The sequence below is a fragment of the Aythya fuligula genome, chromosome Z (genome assembly GCF_009819795.1).
Source record: "Aythya fuligula isolate bAytFul2 chromosome Z, bAytFul2.pri, whole genome shotgun sequence".
Taxonomy (NCBI): Eukaryota; Metazoa; Chordata; class Aves; order Anseriformes; family Anatidae; genus Aythya; species Aythya fuligula.
The window spans coordinates 51,109,899-51,137,265 of NC_045593.1; the positions used below are offsets into that span (position 1 = coordinate 51,109,899).

General features: G+C 38.0%; 1 protein-coding gene across 2 annotated transcripts in view; it reads left to right on the top strand.

Annotated features, from left to right (window-relative positions):
* Window positions 1-12,045, top strand: part of FBN2 (fibrillin 2) — a 197,460-nt gene extending 185,415 nt beyond the window's left edge. Inside the window, exons 56-63 of one of the 2 annotated variants that reach the window (XM_032205669.1) lie at window positions 860-985; window positions 1,546-1,668; window positions 1,828-1,944; window positions 2,616-2,744; window positions 4,273-4,392; window positions 6,684-6,915; window positions 7,635-7,806; window positions 10,225-12,045. In XM_032205669.1, coding sequence (XP_032061560.1) covers window positions 860-985; window positions 1,546-1,668; window positions 1,828-1,944; window positions 2,616-2,744; window positions 4,273-4,392; window positions 6,684-6,915; window positions 7,635-7,806; window positions 10,225-10,599 — 1,394 coding nt within the window. In that variant the 3' untranslated portion in view covers window positions 10,600-12,045. The remainder of the gene's footprint in view (window positions 1-859; window positions 986-1,545; window positions 1,669-1,827; window positions 1,945-2,615; window positions 2,745-4,272; window positions 4,393-6,683; window positions 6,916-7,634; window positions 7,807-10,224) is intronic. The other variant, XM_032205670.1, reaches the window with a different exon arrangement.
* Window positions 12,046-27,367: the final 15,322 nt, after the last annotated feature.

A 27,367-nucleotide genomic window follows, 5' to 3' on the forward strand; every position in this document is an offset into this window, starting at 1 on the left:
TTTTTTGCCCTTAGTAATCAAAACTAGAGCTGGATTACCTAATGAAATAGCATGAAACTTTCAATGCAGAAAACAATACTAAAAATTGGAAAAATATTTGCTTGTGTGTTCAGGCCCATTTTAAAGAGAAAGAAAGGTTAAAGTTACTATCCAAAGCATGATGATCAGGAACTGTGGAAAAATTTGAAGATTTTTTTTTTCCATCCCCAGTAACATTCCCATGGCATTATACAAAATTACAGAATGGCTGAGGTGGGAAGGGACCTCTGGAGGTCATCTAGTCCAACCCCCCTGATCAAGTAGGGACACCCAGTGCAGGTTGCCCAGGACCATGTCCAGGCAGCTTTTGAAGATCTCCAAGGAGGGAGAATCCAAAACCTCTCTGGGCACCATATTCCAGTGCTCAGTCACCCACACAGTAAAGTGCTTCCTGATGTTTAGATGGAACCTCCAGTGTTACAGTTTGTGCCCCAGTGCCTCTTGTCCTGGTACTGGGCACAAAGGAAGGAGCTTGGCCTCTTCCCTTAAACTAGACTTTGATGAGATCCCCCTGAGCCTTCTTTTCTCCAGGCTGAACAATCCCAGCTCTCTCAGCCCTTCCTCATGAGAGCTGCACGATTCTCCTGATCATTGTGGTGGCCCTCTGTTGGACACTTTCCAGTATGTCCAGCTTTCTGTTGTACTGGAGGGCCCAAAACTGAACACAGTAATCCAGGTGCAGTCTCAGCAGTAGATCATTGGTAGAAGGTGGGCTTTTTTCTTTGAATTTCTTATTCAGAAGGAAAACTTAACAAATGTCAAATACAAAACTAGTATCTATTTTTTATGAAAGATCATATATTTAATATTTTCCCTACAGATATTGATGAATGTAAGGTCATGCCAAACCTATGTAGAAATGGACAATGTATCAACACTATGGGCTCCTTTCGCTGCTTTTGTAAAGTTGGCTATACGACTGACATAAGCAGCATATCCTGTGTTGGTAAGATTCAGTCTCTTAATTGTCAATATTTTTTTTAATGGTACATAATTACACAGTGCAACTATCAGTCTCCCTCTGTAAGCCTTTGAGTATCTCTTTATCTCTTAACTCTTTTCTTTCTTTGTCTTCCTAGTATGCCCTTCTGATTTCATTTTGCAAAGCAGGGAAACAAGCTGTACTGACAATATTCCTGCACTGAAATATGTTTTCATCTATATAACCATGTTGACTGACAAAACAGCTAGCTCACTGCTTTGTTTTTGCCACTTTCCTGTTGTTTAACTCATCTAAGTATATCATAGTATGCCTGAAAAGAAATGCTTTGTCCATAGGTGAAAATATTAAAGTCACTGTTACTCTAGTGTGTCACTCTTTCAAGAGATTCAGTTTGCCACAGTAGAGGTTACTCCAAAGTGACAGACGCATAGGGAAAGAAATGGAAATGCTGCAAAAATGTAAAACATACTTCTACAAATGTTTTTCTCTTAAATATAGTACTGTTCAGGAAACATCTTTCAAAGAAATCAGTACAGCAAATCTTTAACAGTTTCTCTTTTTAGATCTTGATGAGTGCTCCCAGTCTCCCAAACCATGCAATTTTATCTGCAAGAACTCAGAAGGGAGCTATCAGTGCTCATGTCCTCGGGGCTACATCCTTCAAGAAGATGGAAAGACATGTAAAGGTAAAGGAAGCTATACGTAGTAACTTTAATTTTGTTGCACTTTGGCTTAAAAGGAAATATTTTTGAAGTGTGATTTTTTTTTTTTTTGCAAGTTAGACTATATTTGTTGACTTCATATTTGTTGACTTTTGTTAAGACAACATCACCTCTTACTTCCAGATCTTGATGAATGTCAGACCAAACAACACAATTGTCAGTTTCTCTGTGTCAACACCCTTGGAGGCTTCACATGCAAATGTCCACCTGGTTTTACTCAACATCACACAGCTTGTATTGGTAAGAAGAACATGAGTTTTCTTGCATTCATTTTTTCTAAAAGAGGAACATTCTCAATTCTTACCCTTTCGCATCATATAAACAATAGTAATACAGAGCAATAATGTCAGCAGTTCAGAAAACAGATTTTGAAAAGCAGCAATTACAGCTGAAGAAATATCAAAGTATATCCACCATTTGTATTTTCTTGCTTAGTAAAAAGTTATATATATTTAATACATGTTATTATATGCTAAGTATAACCACATGGACACAAAGGAGTAGAGTATTAAAATCTGATTTAAAATGTAGTTAAAATAAAAACAGACTGCCTTTTCTTCTTTAATAGATACAGATGTCTTTAGATCTTAAGCACATGCATGAATCTAGCCAACTGAAACTGTTTTAGTTAAGCTAATATGTAGGTGCAGCCTTTTTCCACTGTCAACAATTACGTACCTGGGTCTTTCACGCTCATAACTGAATTACAACCTGTGCTACCAATTTACTAAGTACTTTTAGCCCTGCATGAGTCATCAGGTCATCTGAAATTTGAATATGGAAAATAAAATTTTCAAAATAAATTTTTGCATCTCTTTGGTTTTCAACCTCTAAGGAAGTGTTATATGAACATGCCTAACATCTTACCCCCAAGGTAAGATGCTAACCTTCTTCTCTCTGCCCTGTTAAAGATAACAATGAATGTGGTTCTCAGCCATTGCTTTGTGGATCAAAAGGAATTTGCCAAAACACTCCTGGAAGTTTTACCTGTGAATGTCAAAGGGGATTTTCTCTGGATTCTACTGGATTAAACTGTGAAGGTAACTAGTAAAAGTCAAATTCTTTTGTGGTGCAAATTCTTACCTCTGAGTCTAGGGAATCCTATGATGTCAAAGACAAACCACGATCATAAAACAGAGAAGCAGACATAGTGAAAGCACATACCAAAAATAAATAGGAGTGTATCTGAGGAATTTAAAACATAAATGTATGCAAGAGCATACTGTCTAACTCTTTTTTTACACAAGTTAAAATAAAAAATTACTCTTTATCTGAACTCTCAAACAACTCCAGAGTGCTTTCACCTTCACATAGGTTTATGAATCAAAAAGTCTGGTTACTTTTTCTTTTTATTTCCATGTACTCTAAAAAGAATCTTGCTACTTTTTTTTTTTTTTTTTTTCTCCAGCTAATTGTAATCATCTGCCTGAAGGTATCTAAGATCAGATTCTCAGTGACATACTTATCTCTTCTTCCATAGCTTCATCTCTCTGTTGGCCCAAAGGAAGCCCCAGTTGGGAAATCTGGATTTGAGAGTTGTAGTGTCTTTAGTTGGTCTCAGATACTGTGAAACAAAAAATTAAAAGGCAGAGGTATATGTGCACAAATTTATGACATCTCAAAATATCAGTTACCCTGACAAAAGGATTTAAAACATGAATTGATATTTGGAATGCATTTCTAAAGTAACAATGCAGAATTTGCCCATCTAGAACTTTTAGAAAGCATTATAATCTGTCAGATTACTTTATCCTCTTCAAGTACATACATTCATCATGTGTACTTTATCCAGCACTAAATTACACATACCAAAGCATACACAAGATAGGTACATAACTAGAACATCAGAACTGCTCTATATGTTTTTACTGATGAAAGCACAAGTTTCATTTCCCGGCAGTAGTTTTCTAGACCTCATGCTTTGGGACAGCCCAGTTCCCCGAAATCTGTGGACAACTATGTACAGCTAGAGTGTAACTTACAATCTGTGGTGTCTTGTACAATTTCTTATTTTCTACTAGCATTGCATACTGTACCTTACACATTGGGGTGCTTACAGTGGCTTACTTCTTGCAGCAGACACTGTTTCTAATGACCAGATTTTTACATTTTCGTTTTAATTTGTGGGTTTATTCTTTATTTACACCTTCATCAGAGTTTTTTAATTGCAAAGGTGAACAAGTACAATACAGACAAATTTGATATGTGTTCCACACATTCAAACACTTCAGTATGTGCCAGGAAACTGAAGTCCTACATAGGTGGTTTGGCAGCTGAAATCCAAAACCATTCATGTTCTGAATATTACATCAAAGCAACATTGTGTGTGATTAGGAGTAGTGTTTCTTCTCCAAATCTGAGTTAAAGTTTTGAAAGCTTTAGTTGGATTATTGATAGATACAGAGAACACTGCTCCAAAACTTCCAAGGGAAAAACCCTGTACAGTGCTGCCATCTTAGAACAGTATTCCTCTGTCATAAATATGGGTGTTTAGGTGATTAAAGTAACATATTTGCAACATGTATATTGATGTGTTCCCTCTGTTCTACTTCCCTTCCCAATGCAAAGATGTGGACGAATGTGATGGAAATCATAGGTGCCAACATGGCTGTCAAAACATCCTCGGTGGATACAGATGTGGATGCCCACAAGGGTACATACAGCATTACCAGTGGAATCAATGTGTTGGTAAGGAAACAAAATGCATACAATACATTTGTTGTCATAGAGATTACAGTGACAACTGCCAAGTAAGGGCAAGAATGCACTGGACAAAGGATATGCAGACAGATCTTTTCTCTCTCTCCCCTTCTCTCCATCCACTTACTACTTCTAATGTAAAACAATGATAGATGGTGATGAGAAAACTCACTCAGCCTGTTAAAACTCTGTGTGACAAGGTGTTTTTTCTAGACTTTCTATATTCTGACTCCCTTCTCCTCAAGAAAATCCCCATCAAAAAAGGTGTAAAGGCTTTTATTGAATTCCTTCAGGCTCAGTATAGATACCTCTCTTGAAAAAAGAAAAAAAACAATCCTACATTTCATCAGTAGGCATCAGTCAACACCATTAGCATTTTGAGAATACTACAGAGCAGTATCTATAGTGAATAGGAAGAAAAAGATACTGACATAATCATTCCAAAATACAGTGTTAAGGCTACCATTAGTTCATTGGGCAGAAAACAGGGACAAATGAATCAGCTCAGCAGTTTTCTTCTATATCTGGCTGATTCAGTCCATCTTTTTTTTTTTCTTCTGTATTTCATGAACTAAGCCAAATCCTATACCAAACAGAATGTAGGAAATTAAAATAAATAAATAAATAAATAAAAAACAACACGGACAAACAACCCTATCCTGTACTGTTCACAAAGCACCATAACAACATATTTACCTTTTCATGTTTGCTTTCATGGTTCTACCTCAATGGTATCACAATCAGAGGATAGCTGTGAGCCCTGCCTTAGATAGGCTGATCTTATTGCCCTGTTAATAGTTCATCAAAATTAGTTCATTACACCCATTTTACACTGAATAGCACACCAGGCAGTTTTTCTGAAGGTCCAGCCAGTAGCAGCACTACTTCGTACTGCTCTTTAACAAAGAAAGATAATGAAGGAGGTAGGAGTGACAGGAAAATACAAGTAGCAACTCTGACAAAACAGCTACGGTCTCTGAATGTAGAATAAAGATAGATAGTCCTCAGAAGAACATGTCTTCTAGTAACTGCAGACAAAAATGGTAAAGCATGCACCAATGATTCTGGTTATGAAAACTGTACCATGGTAAGGTAAATAAAATAAGCACCGTATTTGCTAATTGTCAAATACATAGTCTTTCAATACAACCAGCTACTTTACTCACTCATTTTTCACAAGATAACCTGTAACTGAATCCATCAGACTGATTGGAGGATCTTCCCTTTATGTGCCCATAAAATGAAGACAATTCTTGCTTCTCTCTTCCATCTGGAATGGCTGTTCAGGTTGTCTTTCCCCTCACAGAGCCTGCAGGTTTCTACTTCAAGTAGGTAGTAACCTCACCCCATCTCTGGGTGTCCACGAACACTGTGTTGTGGTTTAACCCGGTCAGCAGCTAAACACCACACAGCCATTTGCTCACCCCTCCCTCCCCCCCCCGGGATGGGGGAGAGAAACAGGAAAGTGGATCCTGTGAGTTGAGATAAAGACAGTTTATTAAGACAGGAAAATAATAATAACAATAATAACAATAATGATGATAATAGTACTACTACTAATGTGTACAAAACAAGTGATGCACAATGCAATTGCTCACCACCTGCTGACCAATGCCCAGCTCAGCATGTTGCCAGATGGGATAGAACACCCCTTCGGGAAGTTTGGGTCAGTTGTCCTGGGTCTGTCCCCTCCTAGCTCCTCCTGCAACCCCAGCCTGCCCGCTGGCAGGACAGAGTGAGAAGCTGAAATGTCCTCAGCTTGGTGTAAGCACTGCTCTGCAACAATTAAAACATCAGCATGTTATCAGCACTCTTCTCATCCTAAGCCAAAACATAGCACCCTACCAGCTACTAGGGGGAAAATTAACTCCGTCCTAACTGAAACCAGGACAACACTGTCATGGTTGAAGTATGACTGGAGTTCCAGTCCATTTCTCTTCTGTGGATCTTGCATGGTAGGAATGTATCCTGCCAGGAGAAAGAGTATTGACAAGTACCCCTAAGCACAACAGGAGACATGCCGTGAAGGAAAGGGAAGCGTTGAGGGAATATAAACTTGACAGTAACAGTATCCTAAAACATCGTTATGGTCCAGATATATACGTTTGGGATTTTTGCCAGTGTGCTTTTACTTTGGGGGCCACATCTTTGTAGCATAGTAAGGTCAAGGACGTAGCAGAGCCCTAGGACTTGGAGATATTCTGATTTGTTAGCTACATCTTGCCTGTCTGATCTTTGTCCAGATTAAAGATACCAATGCACTTTTGTTTGCTTACTAGATGAAAATGAATGTTCCAATCCTAACACATGTGGCTCTGCTTCTTGCTACAACACACTTGGGAGTTACAAGTGTGCCTGCCCTTCTGGATTTTCTTACGACCAGTTCTCCAGTGCATGCCACGATGTGAATGAGTGTTCTTCTACCAAGAACCCCTGCAATTATGGCTGTTCCAACACTGAAGGTGGTTATCTTTGTGGCTGTCCACCAGGATATTACAGAGTTGGACAGGGGTGAGTATCTCACACAGTCACTCATCAGAGACACATTCAGAGGGTGACAAAAAGTCTAGGCAGTAATTACACTGAAGAGCAGAGGTGCAAATGAAAGAGAGGTTAATAAATCATGTTTTTCTACATTTCCTGTGCACAATGTACACAAGCTGTGCTTAAATACCTGTCATATTAAGAAAAAATAAATAAAAAAAATATGTCTGTACCTGCAACATGACACTCATTTGAATTCTAGTATATAAGCAGCACTACACAGTTAGTTCTGCTTTCTCCGCTGGTATCAGCACAAAAACTCCAAGTCTGCTCAGTGAGGAGTGTTACTACATAAGGATAGGTGTAATCCTCAATGAGTTAATTAAAGGATTTAAGCTGTACTGGTCAACCCAAAATGTTAAACACAAATTAACATCATCCTGGTACATGATAAAAAATCTTTATTTCCAAAGTCAGGGCAGGTTGGATTTGTTCTGTTTCTTCACAATACTTGTGAATGAAAATTAGAAAAACCTACGGACCTTCAGCTAGCAGTTGCATTTCATTCAGTATCTGAATGTATTTCATTCACCAGTGTGAAGGAAATTAATTCACAGTCATCCTGGTGAGGAAAGAGAAGGGGACGGGATACTGGCACTATGGTACAAATTACACACACTCACTTTCCATTTAACTGTACTGTTCATAAAACTGCAAGAACTAAAATGGCTGCTTTTATTCAACAGTCACTGTGTCTCAGGGATGGGATTTAACAAAGGCCAGTACCTGCCACTGGATGGAGATGCTGATGAAGAAAATGCTTTATCCCCTGAAGCATGTTACGAGTGCAAAATCAATGGCTATTCAAAAAAAGAGAACAGGAAAAAGAGAAGTATTAATGACACGGTACGTATCAAGGTAAATAAACACTATAATGTACTTTGAAGTATTTTTAGAGATTAAATATTCAGTGCTATCAGTAAGCTGAGGAAGTTTTACTACAGGCCACATTCAATAGCCAAAATCTTCTTTTTCCTGTCCCTACAATGATTTTTACACTTGTGTCTTGTTGGTGGGAGTGGTGTGACAGGAAGACATCAGCAGCTATGAACAGCGGAAGATTTTAAAGCTTGTGGAGTCTTCTGAGGCCTGAGATGTGGTCTAGTTCCTCAAAATATCTCAAAATCGGGTTTCTTGTAATTACAGAGAGCTATGACAATGGTCATTTCTGCAATCTGTTCTGCTGAAAGGAGGAGTTTGGATAGTGTTGTATGGTCTCAGACAACTAAATAGATCTGCTTGCAGATTGTTTAAATTGAAGCTTCTGTTCCTGGTTGCTCATAACTGTGGGACACTAGAGTCCATGACCTAACTGATACCTACATGACAAACCAGCTTACATCCTATACCTGCAAAATTGTTGAGGGTGTTAGAGAATTACACTTATGATTTTATTTTTTCTCACTTTTTTAGGCTTAAATGGGATGTTCATGAAAGGCAAGCCCTAGTATTTATGCCCAGTATTTATTTTAGATACTTTTTTTTTTTTTTTGAGAGTTAAACAAGAATATACCTGTACACCTATTATCTGCATTGTCTATATGATAGGACATTGTTTTGTAGCATTAGCTCTGGTCTTGAAATCTGCAGTAATGGGAAACTGACTAGGTGGGGGGAGAGAATTTCCTTCAGTAATGCAAGAGCTGTGTAATGCAAACAGACAAAATGCAAAGTCTCAAATAAAATGGTGAGGTGTGCTGAACACACAAGTTACATTGAAGGAATGAGGAAACAAGTGTCCTTTCTAAAAGGGTAAGAACTTAAGATGATTATGAGTACTCACTACTTCTCATGACTGTTGCCATCAAAGCCATCAAAGTCTGATATTGGTAGAGTTTCTAAAGAAGACAGCAATTGTGTAACTTCTCCTTTGGAGCTTAAAAACTTAATGTTTGATTTCCCCCCAGACACTCATTTCACATAAATACCGCTTTGTCCTTCCCACTCCACTCCTACTGGGTCTGTTCCAATCTGAATTCTCTGGTCAACCCACCATAGAAATACCTGGATGTTTTTGAAAAACACTTCTTCCATTGCACAGCTAATTTCATATCTTGTTCAGCATTATTATATATTGTTATTACATTTTTAAAGCAGTAAGCTTTCTTGCTGCCTGAGCAGCAAGAAGGGAAGATTTCACATCCATAAAACTACAGGGGGAAAAGTAATAATCTCATCACTAATGATGTGTATAGGTTGTGGTATTTAATACTCTTCTGTATTTGCCCCCATCATAATTTTTCCTTATTTTCACCATGTGTTTTTAATTACATTACATAGTAGTACATATACATGTATATAGTCACATGTGATTGGGATTCCCTCAGAGAGAGAAAAAATCCTTTCTAATATTTAAAAGTGCAAAAGGAATCTTGACAAATAGGCTAGATAACCAGTTTTGGTTTCCTGAAGAAGACTAAGGCCTATGAACCATTCGGTGTATCTTAGGTCAAAGGGCTTTTAAAGCTGTTCTTTGTTAGACGGCTTTTGTAGGAATGCACTCATTCTCAACCTCCCACTCCCAAGTGTGTTCACAGCTCACACCTCTGGAACAGATTTACATGTGCAGCAGAACTATACTGAAGCTCACATAAAAAACATATGACTGATTTGTCAGAAAAACAATGCCACGACATTCTTCTGCACTCTTCTCAGTGGTGAAAGTACAATGTAATTGGACTTGACATACCAGCCCTTTCTGTGGAACACAAACAATACAGGAGTACTCTCCATGCTTCAGTTTCAATTTTAATCATCATACTTTATCACCAAATGCCAAGCCTGTCTTTTTTAGAAGCCAGGATTGATTAAAACAGTTTTATCAGAAGTTTAGGGAGTTCCTATAAAGTACTGTGTGTCAAGATTCCTGTTTTGGTTCTGTAATATTCCACACTCATGTTGATCATAAGAACAAAACTGTGCCTCACTTACAGTCTTCACTGCAATACTAAACATATGTCTCTTCTTTACATGGGCTTTTTGCAAGCATGAAGTTAAACAGATTCTGAAAAGCGACTGAAATCTGAGCCCCCTCTATAGACTTGATGCTGTAACTTTAATTATCCTGTTAAGCCTGTGAGAGAAGCCCTTAAGATTTACAGGGTGTGTTATATGGAATCAAGCAGTTCTCCCAGCTGGAAAGGATTTACAATGGCTTTTTTTAACAGCTAGATTTTGAGAAATGCAGAAACTGTTACTAATCACTTACTCTTCTGTCAATGCAAGTGAATATCTGTTTCTCTCCTGCTCTAAACATCCTTTCCTCCTTTACTTCAGATTGAGCAGATTAGCTTGGAAAGTCTAGACATGGATAGTCCTTTGAAGATGAGAGTCAACATTTCCAGGCTTGACAACAAGGAGCACATCCTAGAACTCATGCCAGCCATTGAGCCTCTTACCAACCACGTGCGCTACATCATCTCACATGGCAACGATGATGGCATCTTTCAAATCCATCAGAGGGATGGACTCAGTTATTTGCACACAGCTAAGAAAAAGTCAGTGCCTGGAACGTACACACTGGAAATCACTAGCATTCCTCTATATAAGAAAAAGGAGTTAAAGAAACTGGAAGACAGCAATGAGGACAACTACCTCCTAGGAGAGCTCGGGGAAGCTCTCAGAATGAGGCTGTGGCTAGAACTCTACTAGCCATCTTCCAGACTGAGTCCAGTTCTTCAGTCACTTCTGTTCACCTATTTACCCACCTGAACATATCTGCTTTTCAAAGGCTTTGAAACAGTCACTGACTTTTGGGGGAGGAAGGGAGAAGGGAAAACTTCTTTCTCTCCATCCTGCTGAGACTGCAGAACCACCCTTGCAGGAGGGGTAACTTGTGGGAATCATGGTTACTGTATCTTTTATATAACCTCAATTTAAAAATATATTAAAAAGCTAAAGTTGAAGAGATCATCATATGGCACTAAATGGCACAAAAAATGTGAGCTATTTTTTTCTTCCTGTTAGCAGTCTGTAACACTTTGGGTATTTTGCTATAGTTCCTAATTAAAAAAATATAGATGTTTATTTATTTTTAATGCAGTAATATATGGAGAGAATAACAAATTATGTAAACAAAAAGGGAAACATGCTTGTTTTTCTTTAGATTTATAAATTTGAACTGTAACATTTTAGAGGTACTTTCTTTTTTTTTTTTTCTTAAAAGAAAAAAAAAGATTTGAAAGATGTTTCCTTTTGTACTTGTGCCAGTCATTCAGATAGTATATAAGCAATTTTTAAATTTATGAGAGCTGAAAGAGCACTGTGATACATCTTCTGGCTACTCTAAAGTGCTCTAGTGAAACTTGAGTATTCAAAAAAAAAAGTCTTGAAGGACAAGAATTACAATACTAGTCTCAGCAAAGATCATATTTCACAGCAGGTCAATAGGATTGTATTCTGAATCAACCACATCAAATAAAGTAAGAGGCACAACCACTGTAGCAAAATACCTTGACTGCTTTTAATACCATTAGAATTGCAGAACCAAACTGTACTGTACTTCCTTTCAATAACCTCAAGGAACCACACATGCTACCACACCTCATTCTCAGAAAGGGTGCTCTACATACTTGCATTACTGTAGGCAGCTGAATAAAATGTCACTCTGAAGGGGACACATGATATTTCATACTGTTTGGTGCTGGCTTGAATTAATGGTGCATTTAGTAAAAATTGAGAGCTGTATCAGGACTGCCATATGTGCAAACTAATTACGCAGTGCAGACAAGGAAAATGTGTATTTGAAATCCATTTTTAGAAGTTTCATTAATACTGTAGTTATACACCGTACGCCTCATTTTATCATAGCTTATTTTGTAAGAACGATGTGTGTACAATGAGTTGACATTTAGTTTACTTTAGTAATTTTTTTTTAATGTTGTACCATTATGTGTTAAGTGTATGTCTCAATGGTGCTTTTTTTGACAGCTGGTGCCTGTAACTAGTCATGTAACAGAATCTCAGATGTGAAAATAGCCAAAGCACACGCTGACTCCAGGATTGTTTCAGTCGCCTATCAGCGCTGACCAAAGATTAGTATCAAGTTATACTCAGTGGTTTTTCTTTACTTTTGTTCTTATGGGGATTTTTGAAAAAAGAAACATTGTACATTTTTATTAAAATGTTTTTAAGAAAAAAAGTTTTGTTTGTAGGTCTGTATGACAACACTTTTCTTGCAATAAAGCTTATTTTCGGGTAGCTTTTTTTTCTGAAATGTCTGTATTCTTTACAGTAAATAAGCATGCAGTTGTAAACTTGAAGGATTTCTGAGACAGGAAAAGGAGGTGGTATGGAGCAAGGACATCTTCACTTACAAATAAGGCTATACAGAATTTACTGAATAAGTTTATCAGCACAGCACCTAAACACAGCAATTAAACTATCCCTAGGCAATCAGGACTCTGTATCAATTACCTCAAAACCAGTCATCACGCATTATGTTCAAGGAGGCCAGCCTTGAAAAAGATTACACTTACCCATGTAATGAGGGTTGTAGGACCATCAAAATTTAAGTTTGACAATTGAGGTCTAAAAAACTCACAGTATATTTAAGAGTGTAAAAGCCACCCTCCTACCTGAATACTGAAGAATATGTTAAGATCATCAATGGAGGTACTTTTGCTTGTTGGCAGTCCTTTCTTTGAATGCCCTTAATTAGGTATACAGTCAAGCTGAAAAAATGCAAAAATGTTTTTTTATTCAAGTATTCAAGGTTTCCACAAAGACCTCTCTAAGAAAGCTACACTGTCTTTTTATTCCATTCTGGATTAAACTGGTGATCATTTTTAAGTAATAGCCAATACTGAATGTATGATTTTGTCATAGCAGTAATAGCCAGAAAAAGGGAAATCAGAAACATTGGATTAAGCATTGAATCAGGATGTGCAATGTCCTGTTTTAGATGTTTAGGCTCCTTAGTTTCTGAAGTTACAGAAAAATAGTATAATAATACTTAAACATTTACACCAACAAAATCAGCCCTACATATGTCATTGCTGCACTTCTGGAGAAGGGGCATTTCACAAGGTAATGGCATTAAAAGACAAGTTACTAGCTTAAGGTTCTAATTTTAGGATGCAGTAGCAACAAGTCTCCCTAGTATATGGGACTTTTTTTCAACATAGAATTGCTCTTCTGAGGGTTTCAAAGATCCAGGCTAACAAACTTTTCCTGCCACCTCATTGTCCTTTTCTGACATTCCAAATAGTCATACAGTAATATAATAAATATATATTATTTTTTTTCAGGAACCATACACTTGAATTTCACTCCAGAAAGAAAATTAGCAGGAATTATGGCATTTTAATTATTCTCATAATTACTGAGTTATTTGGTATTCCTTGGAGGCTGTGTATTTATTCAGATTCATTTGACATCATCTGTTGTCATGCAGGTTTTATTGATTCATAGCTGCTTTTGGGTAAAATAACTGAAGTCTACAGAAATAAAAAGCTCTTCAGAAGTCCAATAAATATCCAGTACAGCACTGACCTGACTTAACAACTCTAACAGCTGGTTTCCAAGAAGGCTACTATTTGTCCAAATGGGAGCTTTCCAGGAAACACTTACTGCAAGAAAAGCCATCAGACAGAACCCAGTAGAGCATTACCCTCTGCTGCCAACTCTGAAACAAGGAGAGAAAATAGTAGCAACACGCTTACCAATGACTCCTCTGAGGCTACAAGTTTTGGAGGATTTCGCTGCTAAACAGACGTTACTTGCATGTGCTATGAGCACAGCACATTTAAAGAGCCAAGCACAGACATTACATCCTTTTTTTCTAAACAAGAACTTTCCATCAGATACATCCATGTTAACTAATCAGTTAAAAATGTATGAAAAAGCCTTACATGTTTACTAGAAAAGCAGTATTACCCGCTACCACTTTAAAATGCACAAGACAGCCATGCACAGTAGCCAGAGAAAAGTCGTCCCGTTCCTCCCCTCAACAGAAAATCCATGTTTAAAAAAAAAAATCTGAAGCAAAAAAAATCCAAAACAGAACAATTTCCTCCCCAAACAGCCTGTCATAGTAGATACTTCTATACCTATTTCTCCAAAGTACTCTACACACTAGCCCTTTAATTTCTAAATATTAAATAAGAAAGCTGATTACACATGCAAAGAAAGACTAGTGCTTGAAAAGGTACAAAAAGAAAAAAATACCACCAACCTTTTGTTAACAGTAACATAGAAATCACCTTGCTATTTAAGAGAAGGAGCAGGATAAATCTCTTGGCAATTTGATGCTAAGATTGTAGAGACCTAGGTAACACCTAGACCAGGCCTGGGCAGCAGAGACTGAAGCACTAGGGTTTAGCTACTCAAGCAAGTTACTAGTGTCATGTTTCAACACAGACTTCTTCCACAGGCTCTCATTTTATTCCTTTCTCCTGTTAAAGAAGAAAACAGGTGAGCTAATATGTTTCAAGGCTACTAGTACATTTCACCCCATGCTTACAGTAATTTGACAATTTTTCCATTTGCCACTATGAAATACACCTCTTATTATGATACTTCATCATTACAATCGGTTAAAAATGTGTATGTATACATATAAATAATTTTAGCTAATACTAATTTTTGAGGCAAGTCTGCTGGTTCTTTCCAGCCTTACTGCAAGGAATCAGTTCCTCAGCTCTAGGTCTAGGCACAGGCTTTCCTTGCCTGCCAGCACTAAAGCTCAGCACTGCTAACTCTCTACACAATGCTACCAGACCCACCAAAGACCCACCATGCTGCTGCCTCTTCCATCTCCATATGCTCCACAGCGTTTGACCTCTTTGTATGTGTCAAAGTGTGTAAGAATTGTACACAGTCTTTTTCAGGGCTTCTCCCCTCTCCTCAAGTGCGGCTCTAGTTCAGTGACCAGGCTGGCACTGCTAGGGGTATTGCTGAGCATCCAGTGGTTATTTCAGAGTGCTCCATGCTCTTTCTTCACAGAATCACAGAATCACACAGAATTTCTAGGTTGGAAGAGACCTCAAGATCATCGAGTCCAACCTCTGACCTAACGCTAGCAGTCCTCCACTAAACCATAGCCCTAAGCTCTACATCTAAACGTCTTTTGAAGACTTCCAGGGATGGTGACTCCACCACTTCCCTGGGCAGCCTGTTCCAATGCCTCACAACCCTTTCAGTAAAGAAGTTCTTCCTAACATCTAACCTAAAACTCCCCTGGCTCAACTTAAGCCCATTCCCCCTCGTCCTGTCACCAGGCACGTGGGAGAACAGACCAACCCCCACCTCGCTACAGCCTCCCTTGAGGTACCTATAGAGAGCGATAAGGTCGCCCCTGAGCCTCCTCTTCTCCAGGCTGAACAAGCCCAGCTCCCTCAGCCGCTCCTCGTAGGACTTGTTCTCCAGGCCCCTCACCAGCTTCGTCGCCCTTCTCTGCACCCGCTCAAGCACCTCGATGTCCTTCTTGTAGCGAGGGGCCCAAAACTGAACACAGTACTCGAGGTGCGGCCTCACCAGAGCTGAGTACAGAGGGACAATCACCTCCCTTGCCCTGCTGGCCACACTGTTTCTTATGCAAGCCAGGGTGCCGTTGGCCTTCTTGGCCACCTGAGCACACTGCTGGCTCATATTCAGCCGACTATCCACCATCACTCCCAGGTCCTTCTCTGCCTGGCAGCTCTCCAACCATTCCTCTCCCAGCCTGTAGCTCTGCTTGGGGTTATTGCACCCCAGGTGCAGGACCCAGCACTTGGCCTTGTTGAACTTCATGCAGTTGACCTCAGCCCATCGGTCCAGCCTATCCAGATCCTCCTGCAGAGCTTTCCTACCCTCGAGCAGATCGACACATGCGCATAGCTTGGTGTCATCTGCGAACTTACTGAGGGTGCACTCAATGCCCTCGTCCAGATCATCGATGAAGATATTAAAGAGGACCGGCCCCAGCACCGAGCCCTGGGGGACGCCACTAGTGACTGGCCTGCAACTGGACTTGGCTCCATTCACCACGACTCTTTGGGCCCGGCTATCCAGCCAGTTTCTAACCCAACGAAGCGTGCGCCAGTCCAAGCCAAGAGCAGCCAGTTTCTTGAGGAGAATGCTGTGGGAGACGGTGTCAAAAGCCTTCATAGCCACACCTCTTAATGTAGCCAACAGCAATGCCTCAGCAATTCAAACACTCATTATTTCATGCTCCTTCTCTGAAAGGACAAACCTGTAGCAAACCTGTAGTTTTTCATTGCCCAGGTTTTAAAATTAACATTTTTATTAAAAAAAAAAAATATATATATATATATATATATATATTATTTATTTATTTTTTCTACAGGGTCTTGTTTGACTGACTTAGAATCAACAGTTTAACTTTGGTGCAATGAACGTGGCCTGCAGCCTGATGGCTGAAGAACCTGCCTTTGTGCTAAGCCCACAGAAGAACTTGGGACTGGCAATGTAATGCAAAACCAAACAGCAAAAAATCTCACTCCTCCAGGTGTGTTTCTTAATCATTTCCGTAAATTATATATGAAGACTAAGCACCTAAACTAACTAATGCTGCAAACCAGACATTTTAAATCCAAGAAAAAGGTTAGATTTATGAAATCTGCTCTGAGAGGCTTTGTAATGCTGTATTCATACTTTTTAAAGCAGGAGAGAAGGAAAACATGAACAAGCAAAAGCAAAAGATTTCACATCTAGAATAAAATTCTAGTCCCTATCATGACGGCTTAGGTGCTTGACACCAAATTGCTACAGCAGAGAGAGAATATATATTCTTTGTTTCCATAAACTTTGTTTCCAGAACAGTCTCTCCACTCTGATAAAGAAGGTGGTTTCTCAACCACCCCATTAAGCTTGTTCCAGGAATGCCAACCAGTTTGTCAGTGGGGGTGATTGCAGAAATGTTTAAACTGTGCATTTGGACATTGCTTCAGTGTGAGCAGGCTCTCCTCGCTGCCTGGGCTTGTCAAGAATGAGGTGTTTTCACCCGTGGCCAAAACCAGATCTTGAGACACAACCAACTCCAGCAGAAACTGCTGGTGTTGTGCCATCATGTAGAAGCCTCCAAAGTAATGGTCACCCAAACAGGGATTTTGAGGTTTATAATTCTGAACTCCAAGGCCAAAGCAGAAGCTCAGCAGTACTGTCATGCACGAAAATTTGTCTATGTCATATTACAGTATATCCTAAACAGAAATACCCTGAGCTAGCTCAAATCTAGCTAACCCTACTAGCCACTCCTACAAAATGACACCATGAAGAACTTGCAAAAAAGCGATAGTGTGAACATTACACATACTGAATGAGAACCAGAGGCAGAGGCCTCTTCCTCAAGGGTCTGAACCCCAGCCAGTCATATACTGAAGCATTAAAACAGGGAAAAATATATAAGTCTCTACCAATTTAAGGAACAATATCCACTTATTTAAAACTTTAACCATTCTCACTGTTTTACCAGCAGGAGTATTGAAACACAGGAAAAGAGAAAACTGTCAAAGCCCAGAAAAGAAAACAGTTACATAAGAGCAATAAGTTCCTGCTGTATCCGAACCAGAGAATAAATAAACAAACAAATAAATAATAAAAAACTAATAAGAAAATAACAATAAAAATAAATAAAAAGGAACAGCACTGTAATTGTTTATAGTGCAACATATATTTTAAAGTCCTACATCTAAATGAGATTTTTGATTTTTATTTTCCTGGTTTGGGCTGGATAGAGTTAATTTTCCTCATAGCAGCTGGTTCAGTGCTGTGTTTTGGATTTAGGATGAGCATAATATTGATAACACACTGATGTTTTACTTGCTGCTAAGCAGTGCTTGCACGGAGCCAAGGACTTCAGCTCTTCACACTGCCCTGCCAGCGAGGGGACACAGCTAGGGCAGCTGGCCCAGACTGTCCAGAGGAATATCCTATACCATGTGGTGTCACCCTGGACAACACTATGGGGTGGCTGGCTGGAGCTGGGGGGAACACTGCTCAGGGACAGGTTGGGCATCAGTCAGCATGTGCTGAGCAATTGCACTGTGCATCACTTGTTTCATACGTACTATTACTAGTATCATTATTACTATTTCTCATCCTTTTGTGTCTTATTAAACTGTTTTTATCTCAACCCACAAACTTACTACTTTTTTTTTTTTTTTTCCTGATTCTCTCCCTGATCCCACTAGAGGGTAGGAGGTGTGAGCTATGTGGTGCTGAGCTGCCTGCTGGGTTAAACCACAACACTTACGTAAATTAAATCTGAAAGACTTCTAATAAGTTTCCACTAACTGTAACACATCATCTCTCTTTATGCTGGTTGTATGGCATTACTGCAGTTTTATCTGATATTGGTGTTTTATTTGGTAATTTTACATTTTATCCCACACCATTTTGTGTCCACTGCAAACTCAACCAAATAGTGTGAGTTTCCAATAACTATTCAACAGCATTGACCAAGGGCAAGACTACCAAGAAGCTGCCAAAAAAAAAAATCCAAAACAAAACAAAGAATATGCATATATAGATAGCCACACACGTGCTGTCAACCACATCAACTGCAGCAAAGAGAACTAACGAACTACTTTCTCTGTTAGGCAAGAATTCCAGAAAGGTTTCAAATTTTAGGCCAGATCACTTAACTGACATCTGAATACCTGACATGTGCTCTCAAGGTCAGGGCTCTGTTTTGAAACAAAGGAGTATATATGGTTTCAAGAAGAACCCCAGTATATTTCTTTAGCAAAAATAATGCACTATGTATCCAGGTGATACAAATACAAGGACCTAATCCTCAGTCTCTGAATTCCCTAAAATGATAGCAATAGATCTAGGTCTTACTGTTCCTTGTTTGGATATTCTCTCTGATATTCTCTCTGTCCTGTGCTTTTAAAGCTCTATTCATCTTTGAGAAAGTAAAAAAGGAAGAAGAAAAATAATAATAATAGTAACTACCAACCTATGCTATAATTTTCAACTGTTTATTCAATTTTTTGAGAAACATTAATTTTAAGACAAAAATCACCACACTTATCAACTCACAAGTTTCATTGCTGTCCTGGCTGTTTGAGGAAAATCACCTAGCAGAAAGCTGAAAGTATGCAAGAAACAAGTGATTAAGAAGTTGCAAGTTCAAAAGAAACCCTACAAAGTAGTTTGCCCCCGAGCTTAAAAGATAATTGCACTGTTCTCTTCCATTTCTATAACATTTCTGGAAGTCATCAATTCTCTAAAAATCTGAATAAAAGCAATTATGAGCATCTGAAATAGGAAAGAATAATGAAAATATTTGAACAGTATGTCTTACACAAGACATGCACAAATGAGCTATGGATGAAGATACCTGTAACCATTTAAGGTTAACATCAATGTGGAAAAGTTGTTTAGTACAAATACAACACATCTGGTATGCTGCAATGAGATAGAAAGTTTACATCACCATTTTTGCATATATTTTCACTTGGGTGCGTGCACAATTAACCTATGATTGCTTTATGCAAGTTTCAGGGTCTAGAAACCCATAAACAATAACACATAGGAAACAATCATTCAAATACCTCTGACAGAGATGATTCCAGAGATTGCAATTAGCTGAACTGGCTTATTTATTGGAACATAAAATACAACATGAAGAAAAGCCTGCACAGACAGCTTGGTGGTCTTCACAACTTTGTTTATAAATCTGTGCTTAAAGCAAAGCAGACATATCTTTGCAAGAAGAATCATATTGTGGAAGAGAGATTCTTTGGTAGAATCTCTTCTCTCTTCCACTGCAACCAAATCCAAGGAGAAGATTACATGATCTGAATTTTTTCTTAACCGTTACTGCTCCACTCAGCCTCCCCAGTATATTCTCTAAAAAAAATAATTTGCATAGCTGCACTGCATGAATATACAATTCCACAGCCTCAGAATTATATCCTCCATTAAGTTATACAATGGCTGCATAATGTATTAATTCCATATCACACCCCTTTCCCTTTGTTTTATCAGGACATAATATACAACCAAAAAAAAAAAAAAAAAAAAAAAAAGTGTTTTCTCCTATGTCCTGTGCCCTTCCGCGGCAAAACACATACTGTGTAGCACGGTGAATGAGGATTCATCAATTATTCATTGCCTTTTTCAAGAGCAGAGGTGCAAAGAACTATGTCAGCTTTGAAGCCTCGAAAGACAGCTATTTCTCTTTCCAGGTAGTTATCTACTAAATAAAGGACAAAATTGTAGAACTACTCACAACACGACAGTGTGGTTTCTGAAAAGTCCAAGGTGGCGTCCAAAGAAGATGCTTATATTAATGGAATATAAATCAGATGGAATACATGAGAACTGCAAAAAATGCATCTATCTCAGGAAGCTGCCAAGATGAGAAATTTTCAAGATTACTAAGAGCATTATGGAGAAGTTTTATTGTATGAATGCCCTCCAAAACCTTTTCAAAGGCATAATATTTGCTTGATAGTGCAGTCATTGATACTCTTTTGTGGTGGTTTTACCCTGCTGGGCAGCTAAACTCCACCATATCGCTTTTGTCCTTCCCCTCCTCCAAGGAGGAAGGGGAAAAAATATGATGATATGCTCTAATACAGGTCCCCCAGGGGTGGCAGCTCCTCCATGGAATCTGTGGCATCTTTTAAATGCATCACAGTCAGAACATTAATACCTGAACAAAGCTGAAACCGTAACAAAAAACAAAGTGTTTATCCTCCCGAGAAACCATTACATGTGATGAGTCCTGCTTTGCTAGAAGTGGCTGATGCCTGTCTGCCAATGGGAAGTAGTGAACGAATTCTTTGTTTTGCTTTGCTTGTGCAGGTGGTTTTTGTTTTGCCTAGTAAACTGCCTGTATCTCAAGTCATGGGTTCTCACACTTTCACCTCCTGATTCCCCCGCTGTGGGGGATGAGCTTTGCGCTGAGTGCTGCATCGTTGCGCTGAGTGGCCTGCCAGGGTTAAACCACAGCAAGTAGATAGCAACAACTCCCACCCTGCCAGTTATTTCAGATAGTTTCTAATCTTAGGTGCATTAACAGCATCAGCCTCATGCTCAATTCTTTTTTTTTATTATTATTATTATTTTATTTTTTTTAATGTAAAAATAATGTTTTTTGACGTCTGTTTTGAATTGGTTCCCTCTAAAATTTCCAGGCATGTCCCTATCTCTCAGTATTTTCTTTACAATTAAAGTAATAACTGGGGTTTATAACACCTATGCCTACTTAAACTTATGGAGTCATCCTGACATTGGAGGGTTAATAAAGGTATTATTTTAGCATTTACCAGCTTGTATGCATCACTCCTGGCATGAGCTTTTATTGCTTTCATATTTTTATACAAGCAGTGATGAGAACAGAGCATAATTACAACGGCGCCATTCCTACCACAACAATGAAGCCCCTGTCAGCATTTCCCAAATAAAAGCCTATACTGAGTCTTGTTACTCAGCTGTATTAATGCTCCAAACTCAGTTTATAAGGCTGATGTAGGAGAGTATATGTTTCTTTCCCTTTTCACTTCCAAAGGTATATTAGTTCATCAAATGTCTATTGATTAAGAACAAAAGTATATTAGTTGACTTACTAACAATGCACTCAGATACAGGTCAATTTAAAAAGAAAACAAACTGGATAACACAATGAATCCAACTCCCTTTTTAAAACAAATTTTAGGAAAAGTATCTTTTTAAATGGCCATGAAGACTCTACTTTTGGATTAATTAACACTTTCTCCATTTATATTCCAAAATAATCTTGAATACTGGACCTAATATAAATACACAACCATCTACATATTTAGTAATGCATATTACTTAAAGATTTAAAGGAATTGAATTCTTTTAGATCTAAAATGAGTTTTACTGAATATTTAAAGTTTTTTACTTCCAATAGTTTTAAGTCATCAAATGAAAATGAAAGGTAAAAAACTGAGAAGACCTGGTGTTTGCTGGCTGAAAGGCTGAAAATTCATAGTTAAGAATCAAGTTTCAGCCTGAAATGCCCATCCATCAGTAGATTTATTGATCAGTGCATACCCCACACATCTTAGAAAAGACAAATTAAAAACAAACAAAAAACTGCACTATTTTTAAGGTTAAGTGTACTACTGAGACACCTCAGCTTTATGTCTCTCACGCTTGATCAGTAAGACCAACACTAGGCAGCATGGTCAACAGCCCCATCACTGGGGAGTGTATTGTTCTACATGCCTCTGAAGTGTGTAGGAAAGTACTTTCCTGTATCATTCAGTGAATTGTTAAGACACATAACACACAATATTTTAAGCCTCTGATTTCAGTATGCGTAAAATCCAAGGAAATCCTTACACTGCATTCTATTGTTACACTGATAAAAGTACATAGAGATGGTAAAAAATAGCTGCTCTTGAATCAGAGCTGAGCTCCACTAGGATAGCTCATAATGCGGTCCATCTATTAAATATTAATCCAAGGAAAATACCAAGTATACCACACAAGCTATTAATTACACGGATTGAAATTCCTTTTCCTGTTTACTATGGGATGCAAAGAAACATTGTTCTTAAGCATCCCGCAAAATAATAATATCCATTCAATCTCAATACAGCTGTTTTTTTGGCTAAACAGTAGCTGTATGGGAGTCATTTTAAAGCTAGGATGAAAGCAGAAGAAGAGTGTTTGAAAGGAAAATTCATAGTTATAAATAATTTCTCAACTGGTGAGAACACAGATGAAAATTTTAAAAATGTGCCCACTTCAAAATACAAGAGTTTGTGGAATATGGAGTTAACCACAGATGAGTCTTGTTTCCTTCTTGATGAAAGGAATCCACCACTTTTTTGGTCTAGCCTTCTCTCCTGAGAAGAGCAGCAACATTTGCTTCATGCAACATGGAACAGAATGTGAGAACACTACTCACAGTCAGATTATTTATGTGAATCCAACATGCTGTAAGGCATTTCAGTGTCTTCCCTTCCTCTCCTCTCCTTTTCAAATGGACTAAACAGGCTCTTGCGTGTTTGTGTTTGTATTTAACACCCTATCTCCCCGTATCTGTTCTCCAACTTCTTTCAGTGAAATGAAAACTAAACTACCCTTCATCAGGACACATGCTCTTAGGAAAGCAAGGTCCAGAGGAAACATCCAAGAAAAACAAACCACAGTAACCAATGCTTGAATTGAGCACAACCAAAGCAAATAATTGTAAAGCTCTTGTTCCCATAAAGTTACATTAAAAACCCACCAAAATATTGCTGCTTGCAAGACAAAAACTAGTAAAAGTGAACATGAAATGGACCTCAAATATGTATATAACTTGGTATGGTTAATACCAAAAAGACCAGCCATCCCCATACCAGTCTTTTCTAGAAAGCAGCACTTTTTAAAACAATGTTCCTGAGGTTTCAAGACTGACACTCACAGAAAATGAAGTCATACCTATTTGCCCAGAGAACATGAAAAAAGGGGCAGTCACTGTGTCAGGTTGACCTTTTCTATTGTTCAGAGAACAATTTACTTAATTAATAAAATAGAAATATCTTCTAGGCATGAGAAAGAAACATTCTTAATACTTGCAGTCTCTTACTTCTCTTCAGACTAAAAACAGCATTGGTTAATATAATATATATTTTTGTGTAATATCCATCAGCTGGTAATAACCATCAACTGGTTAGTTTTGATAGCTAGTTAGCCACTCGGGTTTATTTTTTATTTTATTTATTTATTTTTAAAATAAAATTTATTTTATTTATTTTTAAAATATTTCACTTTTACCTATCAATTAAAAAAAATAAAATATTACCTCCCAATTTCCTAGTGTCAGGACATTTCCCAGATTTTTCTCCATAATAGCCACAGGTCTCATCTCCAAAAATAGTACAGCCATCACCAAATTGCATAAATACAGAGACTCCACCACCATAAGCTGCTGTGGAAACATACCAAAGAACTACACATTCATTCATAGAATGCAGTCTACCTCAAACAAGCATGCAAGGAGGAAAGCTGATTATGAAAGCAACCAAGAACAAATATTTTCAAGTGACCAAGAATCATAAAAATCAAGATGTGTTAAAAAGCAAGAGAAAGCACACTCCAGAATATGGGCCACATACGTTGTCAAACCCACAACTGCATTTTCAATGATGCAAAACAGCAAAGAAAAAAACAGCAAAATACATTAAGCACTTCCCTAGTATACTGCATCTCTTCAAAAACAATTAGCATGCGCAAAGGGCATTTATTCCATCCACACATTAGCTCTGATAGAAAATGGAAATAACAAGAAAAATCCTTCAAAACATCAAGCTGATTACCTCTATTACAAAGTTTCTTCCCTCACATGCATCCCCATTTGGATAAGACACACCTACACATAGAGGCAGTCTGGAACACTTCTCAAATGCCTTTTTATGCCCACTTATCTTTCCACACAATGCTTCAATTTCTTCAAAAGAGTAAAAAAAGAAAAAAAAAAAAAAAAAAAAAGACAAAATAAGGGGACAAAGTTGTGGTCCTCATCCTCTTCACAACTGCAGGAATTGATCATTTTGATCTGCACTCATTTATTTATCCCAACTGAATTTTACGTTGTATTTATTTTCCATATTTACCTCACTTTTTTTTTTTCATTAACCTGTGACTTCACAATTCTCTTCTCACACACTCTAAACACATTCATCTTTCTGATCCCTGTTCTACCTTTCATCCTGAGGTGATTCCAATGTACCTGTTAATGGTTTCCATTTAGACTCCCATACTCTTAAAATTCCTTGTCATCTTTACAGTTACCTAAAACTCTTCTAGCCAAAGCCTACAATGTCTACAAAGCCTACGAAGTAGAACTCAGAACCATAGGATCTCATTCATGTGCATTCATCTTCTGCCAGTCAACTTTAACATACTATTACCAACCCCAACTCCCTCAGCCTGTCAACCTGTAGGAGAGGTGCTCCAGCCCTTTGATCATCCTCATGGCCTGTCTATGGACTTGTTCTCCTTTCCTAAAAGTATTTTCCATAATGTCTCAGAACATATTTGACAATGAAATTGACAGCAGAAGGAGGCCATCTGATCACAAGCTCTGGTCGATACAGTGTATTTTAAACAGCAATACCTGCTGGAAGGGAAATACACCTAGGAAAAAGCCGTTCCATGTTTCTCAAGTGTCTTGGTAATTTCTTGATGTAGTTGCTCAAAAAGCCACTTAGAAGAAATTCTCTACTGAATCTATTTTCTCACAAGAAAGAATTGGCTGGGGATGTGAAGGCCAAAAGCAGTCTTGGCTGCAGTGACTATGACAGAGAGCGGAGTTTTAAATCCTGAGAGGTGTAAGCAAGACAATAAGCAGAATTACAACCCTGGGCTTCAGGAGAGCAGATGTTCACTTTGAAGATGTGTGTAGCAATTTCCTAGAGAAGACTGCCCTGTTTGAAAGTTAGAAGTAATTACAAAAAAAAATTAAAAATAATTATAAGTATTTCTCATTAAAACAAAGGGAGACTATTCCTAGTACTTGCAGCAAAACCTAGAAATTAGGATTTAATCTGAATTCTGAATCTGCCACTAAGTCACTTCCAGGTACAAAAAACTGACATATAATATGGTTAATTACTGCCAGTACAAGGAGAGGTCTACAAACTCAGAACCTATCACTCTATTTAGAAGCCGACTACCCATAGTCAAAGTTACAACAGGAAAAGATGCCTTTTATTACTAACCTGACTTTATCCTGCAAAAGTGAAAATTCCTCGATTATGTGTGGAATGATGGCCCAGAGATTCAGAAAGACTGGCAGACAGGCTCCAAATCATAAATGAGTACTGGAGTGTTTTCTGTCTGGGACAGAATGAGCTTTCTACAATGACCTAATAGTCCCAGGGCTGGCCAGCACAAAAAAAAAAATAATAATAATAATAAAAAAAAATAAAATCCATTTTCTTGGTAGAAAAAAAGCTCAGTTCCCAGGGTCAACAAGTAATCATAACTTTATTTTTTATTATTATTATTTTTTAATCTGTTGGAATTATTTGCATCATGGTGATTCCAAGGCCCCAGCTGAGAATCAAGCCTCATTTTGATACGTGCATACAAACATGGCAAGAATGCAGCCAAAATCCTGCAATCCAATTAAAATAAAGATGTCACAGATCAAAAATACTTAGTAGGGTTTGGCATGTATTTGCCAAAGCTTGAGTTTTCCCAATAAATCTTACCTTGTCTGAAATACTACCACCACTAGCAGAAGGATACACAAAGATTTTAATGAGAATAAACCCTTAAAATTAACAACACTCAACTGTGCAATCAAAAGTAAAATGAAATTCTATATGAGGTTAGCCAAAATCCCATGGGAAAGCCCACACTTTATTCTGTGGTTAGCCTTGATTTCATATGTTAATAATATGAATGGCTGTTGTTGGTTGACTCCATAAAATGTCATTTCCTTTGAGGTGCAGACTCCTCTTGGCAGGAACAGTGTTTTGACCCACTGTGATTTCTAGGTTACTGGTGCTTAAATTACTATGTTTTGCTACAAGCAACAACACTTACTCTTGTGCTTTTATTTTTGCACTTTACATCTGTTTTGATTTTTCTTTACCCATTGCTCATCAAAGATGAGCTGCATTAAATAGACCAACACATTTATTGAACACATAGGTTAACACTGGATTATCAGGAAAATTCTTTTGTATGTACATCTCATCCCCTGCTTCACATACAGTTTTTAATACAGTTCTTAATCTATGCAATCGGTAACAGTAATAAAATGGAGTCCCTATAATTTGCAAATGATCAAACAGGGCTGGGAGTGAGCATGTTTCAAGGCTAATCTCAGCTCTCCAGTTTTTCACCAAGAGCCTGTGGAAATCCTTTACTTGTGACTCCGTTTCACCATGTTTTGCAGAGACAAATTTAATTACTGAGAGATGTTCCAAGATTTAGTTATTAGTTGTAAAACACTTCAACAGAGTGGTAAAGTTAGTCTCAAGCTTAATAAGCTTGAAAATGCCAAATGCTATGCTATTCAGTCTTCTCCAATACTTTAATTAGCTAGTACTGGAATAGTTAGGGATGACACGTGACAAAGTTTTTATTTTCTTCCTTCTACCTCTCTACTGCTAAAAGGTGGTAGACATTTGTCTTGCTTGTTACTTATGAAGCAAAAATATCTTGCTGAAAGGTTACGGATCACTCTGAAACTAGGTGGGACGTTAGTCAAACCTCTCTATTTAAAACGTCTCCTTCTCTGCCTGGAGCTTTTATCCTTCTGGCTCACTAAGCTTAAGACAACTGGAAATAACCACTAAGAAAAATGGACATCACTCAGTGTTTTACAAAATGGTGGTTACCTCCAAGAGGCTGTCTGAACTCAACAGGAAACATTTACATGGAGGTTTATATGTCTTTTAGAACACAACCAGAGTAATTTGCCCTCAACAGAAGGGAAAAAGCAGCATTTGTCTACTTCTTTTCTCCAATTCACAGTCAAAATTATGAAATA